General features: G+C 33.9%; 1 protein-coding gene across 1 annotated transcript; it reads right to left on the bottom strand.

Moving 5' to 3' along the window:
- Positions 1-382: 382 nt before the first annotated feature.
- LOC111692441 lies at positions 383-2,116 on the bottom strand. Its single transcript, XM_023456455.1, has one exon. The coding sequence runs from the start codon at positions 2,114-2,116 to the stop codon at positions 383-385; it is 1,734 nt and encodes a 577-aa protein (XP_023312223.1).
- Between the last annotated feature and the right edge of the window lie 2,709 nt (positions 2,117-4,825).

The following is a 4,825-nucleotide window of genomic DNA, read 5'->3' as shown; positions in this document are numbered from 1 at the left end:
TTTAGACTTTTGTCATTACTATCATAATGTATTAGATCTTGTAGCTAGTTGGATAAAAGCAAATCAAATTACTTTAAATATAAATGAAATTATAAGTTCTTTTTGTGATGTATCTAATGATAGCATATTAAGTAATGCCCTTCGTGAATATATTTACTTTTATCAAACTAATGTACTGTATGATATAAGTAATAAATATATATGCTAATTAACATATATTCGATTTTATTTTTTCCTCTATTCCAGTTTCAATAATATAATAGAAATTTAACTTTAGTAAAATTACACAAGTATACTCTTGTTCACAGTTAAAACAAATAAGACTCATATATAAAATAAAAAGTTTATTTCATTTATAATGTATTAAATATATTACAGTTAATTACAACATACTATCTATTGAATAGTGCCCCCAAGGTAATGTGTCATGGCTATCGTTTAATAAAAAACGTTTATCATCAGCTGCACTTAGAGCTAGTTTTGTTTGCTCTACTGAGAAAACGTTATGTAAAGTTGACTGAATGGTTCTCTGTTTGCGATAGAGTTCAGTTTTATTATCTAAACAGTTTTTGTAGTCGTCAAATGTGATGGAATTTTTAACTATATTCTTTTTAACTCCTTTAGATTTTTTAATAGTAGATTTGCCGTCTATTAAGATGCTGTACATTTTAGAACGGAGCCCAACAAAATGCGTCATTATTGCCCCACAGCATTCATCCTTCATTAAGCCTGGTACTTTTTTATTAACTAAAGGTATATTATATTTATTATTAGGCTCATAATCTGAAGTATCAAATTTGTCTAAATTTTGAATTAAAAGATCGTAAACGTTATCGCAGGTTACTTGATATATGAGACTGTCGGTGTCTGTATAAAGCAATTTGCACTCATCACCTAATTTTGATAACATGAAATTGTAGTGGAAGTCGTACACACAAGTTTTTGAAATGTCCAAAATACACATGCCAACATATAGGGGCTTGTTGAAGCAAATTTCCGATTTGTTTAATTCAATTGCTACTAGGTCTTCACCAAAAATTTTGCTACTATGGAAATTTGGGCTAGCTATAAAATGTTTTGCACCCCACTGCCCATCCCAATGATTCTTTAACTTGATAATGCGATGCTTTCTTATGTTCTCCATCGTCTTACCGAAAATAGCGTTTATTAATAGTTTATATAAATTTTTTTCAAACTCGTTGGTAGACTGGGCGCGGAGTTTGGTGTTTAACTCGATGTAGGCCTTCAACCAGTCGGCTTGCTTAAATTTCAATACGCGATGAATTTTGATGAGCTTAACCCCAAGAGATAAAGCCTGCTTTAAATTACGATAATGAATTATATAGCGTGATTTTGGATACAAGGTTGTCATAAGTTTCGGTAATTTTGAATTTGGAGGTGTGAGGTGTTCAGGGCATAGAGGTAAATCTTTATGCTCATCGTGTAGATGTTCAGGATATTCCAAGTCAACTTCTAGGATGTATCCTTCAGATGACGTGTCAGATACCATCGTTACGTCGATGTTGGGATCTACCCACTCGAACCCACCATATGGAAGGTATTGACTCATAGCCCAACCGTAAAGGTTATTTACATCAAAGTACATTAAATACTTTGATGGCTTTGAGTAGTCATAAGAAGACATAAACTTGTTGTTTGCTTCAGCATAGCGGTTACAGCATTGACTAACGCCGCCTCTGATGCCGCGATCCATAAACAGCAACATATCCACGTCTTTTAAATAATCCAGCTCGATTTTAGTATATTTTAACATACAGTCCCACGTATATCCGGGGAGTGTATAGTAATTAGCTGGGTCCAGTTGATAAATATTCAAACATTTTTGTCTAAAATTTTCAAAGACATCTGCCAAAAGTAAAATGTCCGTTTTCATATATAAATCAGAATATTGTCCTAAAGTTGATATATTAAATTTAGCCCAGACCCTCTTAGCATGTTCATAATCATCATTGGATATGTTACTATCGTTTAATTTATTATAAAACTTATCAATGCCGGGCAGTTCTGTTTCGTTTAATTTCTCCTCACAGTCTATATAGTCATAAGGAAATACTCCTTTTCTCGTAAGTAAAGTAAATGTTTCCGCATCTAACATGTTAAATTCTTTACATAAATTTTGAAGCTCGTTTGGCTTTAAATATGATGATAGAGTATCTAGTGATGATGCCATAAACCTAAAGGAGTCGATAAAACGAAACTTTACCGGGGAATCTGATGTTGACTTTGTAAAAGAAATATATTTTTCCTTATTGATGGGAAGCAAAGTAATATTGCCGGTTTTTGCTAAGTCTCTAATCAAAAAATGTGAATCATATCCGGTCAGATTATGAAATACTATAGGTATGGTGAAAGAATTTTTATAATTTAGATTGCAGCTTTCGTGTGCAGGCCCCCGGTAGGTTCCAGTAAAATGACAGTGGTCTCTTACTTTTTTGGTGCCTGCTTCAAATGGCTTCTCACAAATGTGACAGTGTGTTGCAGAAAGAAACTGTAATGACTGTTCCTGTGAAATATTCATGGGTACTACAGTTTTCAATTTATCATCAATAACTTTTGCCATGTTTTCAAGTTGCTCAGTAAACCATTCGATGCAGCCGAGGCCCCTATTGCTAGCGTAAAACGATAAAGAATCATCATACGAACACTTGAAATAAAAACCTGCACTAATTGCGGTATGCTTTTGATATTTTTTGGTTGACGTATGCCGTTGCTGATCGGTGAAAGGTTCTAACATGGACTCAAAATCACAATATAAAATGAAAGGTACCTTTTCCTTGTATCTGTGGTTTTTGAAAGATAGAGATTTCTCCTCCGGAAAGGTAATCTTACATTTATTAATTTTAGAGCAATCTTCAGTGTGACTATCTAATGCAGTTTCAGTACTAAAATAATTTAAGCAAATATCACAAATATATTTAGCATTCTTGTGTTTATTTAATTGAGAAGAAACTAACCTAGATAAATTTTTTATCCAACAAAAATGATACTTAATTTCTACGTCTTCGCTGCTACTTTCCTCCTTACGTTCATCGAAATAAACATTTTGAACTATTAACAGGTTAACGTGACGTATGCGCTTATTTGTGGTTAACCGGACAGGTTCTACATTAAATTTTTTCTTCCCGGATAACTTTAATTGATAAACATTAACAGATATGTCGTTGTTTTTTTCAAATTTAGTAATCTGCGAAAGTTGCATCGGAAAATCAATTCCATCTAAATTCAGAACAGTTGAAGGATGAGGGTATGATGATGTTCTATCTACATGGTTATCAACTGGATAAAGTGCCGAAACAATAGACCAAGCGAAGCAGGCGTCATCACCATAATTTTTAACATTAACACAAGCATGTTTCTTTGCAATTACCTCGGGGAGTTTGATAAAAGACGAGACCCCGTGACCCATTTCAAATTTATTAATATTTATTTCTAAACTAATAATTTTATTTAAAGCCCACCCACTATCTTTTTCCTGGAACTCTTCCAGTTTGTTGTTAATCTTATCAGCTACGTGCTCCTGAAACCAGACATTAAGATCTGTTCCTGCATCAATGCCTGCATTTTTTGTATTGAAATATTTAAATTCTGAAATTGTTTCGTTTGAATTAGGTTTGGCTTTAATAAATTCTCCACAGAAAGTAGCGTTAACCTTTATGGTTGGATGAGTTTTCAGAATTCTCAATATTCTGTTCTTAAACAAGAAAAACGCGTCATTTAAGAATGCTTTAATGTCTTTATGTTTTAAATTTATAATCAAACCAGATCGTATGCGGCTCGAAAATGCAGAATTTACATCCACCCAGCGTACTCGACGACTACGCTTATCTCTATGCCCCGCCCCTTCATGTTCCGAATTTGATTTTAATAAAATTTTGATTCGTTTTAAGTGACCGATATTAGTTTCCAGTTTACGCTTAGTTCCAACTGAATCAAAACTTTTGCTGGCTTTAAGAAGTAGCCGTATTTGACGGTTTATTAACTTTGTAAAATTTTGAATGCCGTGTGTACCACCTTCACGTACAAGTTCTAAAACCTGCGTAAGTTTGATAACAAAATTATCGGCTTCCTGAACAAGAGGCTCCATAATTTTCAATTAAATATAAAATAAAAAAATTGCAACTAATGTAAAACGCTTTCTGTTAGAAACACGACACATCAAATAAAAAATATTGGGGGCACTTACAGTTTTTTAATTCTTCCATGCAGGTCCTGGTTGTTGATGTTCTTGTGGCAGCTCCACAACCTCAAAGTTTATAGCCGGGTGCGGCTGATTGCACTGTACTAGACCCCTAAACACTAATCCGTACTTTCTAGGCACAAAGTGTTCCAAATTCGCCTCGATTGCCGGCAAAGACCTCCTTGGCAAAAATACTGCGTTCTCACCCAAGTCGACAAGAACCGTCTTCCCAAACCGGGTGCTAACTATTTTTATCCCACAAATCGGTATGGGCTGGTCCACAGGAAGATCCTGTAGATTAATTACTGGATTCCTGCGGATGGAGGAAACCTCATTAATTTGACTTAGATTCATACTACAACAATAGAAAAATCAAGTGTAAAAGAGCGAAAAAAATAAAAAATAAATAAAGGATGTGTTTAGTAAATAATTGACTATTTCAAAAACAAATAACTTACTTGTATTTTGTAAAGGGACACTAGAGATAATAACTTGAACAAGCTGTTGCTGTAGACGGTGTAAGGACACAAACGCACAAACTACTGAAGAACTAGCTGGAGACAAATTGCTTCTGCAATCTATCGATGTAGACTGGTAAATGATAACTTTATTCCACTGTGTATATAT

This window comes from Anoplophora glabripennis, unplaced genomic scaffold (assembly GCF_000390285.2).
Source record: "Anoplophora glabripennis isolate ALB-LARVAE unplaced genomic scaffold, Agla_2.0 scaffold1580, whole genome shotgun sequence".
Classification (NCBI taxonomy): Eukaryota; Metazoa; Arthropoda; class Insecta; order Coleoptera; family Cerambycidae; genus Anoplophora; species Anoplophora glabripennis.
Note: the sequence above shows the minus strand (reverse complement) of the source record. Positions and strands in the feature narration are given on the sequence as shown.

Bases quoted from the DNA above. Each gene is read 5' to 3' on its own strand.
- LOC111692441 (XM_023456455.1), bottom strand. From the start codon at position 2,116: ATGTTAGATGCGGAAACATTTACTTTACTTACGAGAAAAGGAGTATTT.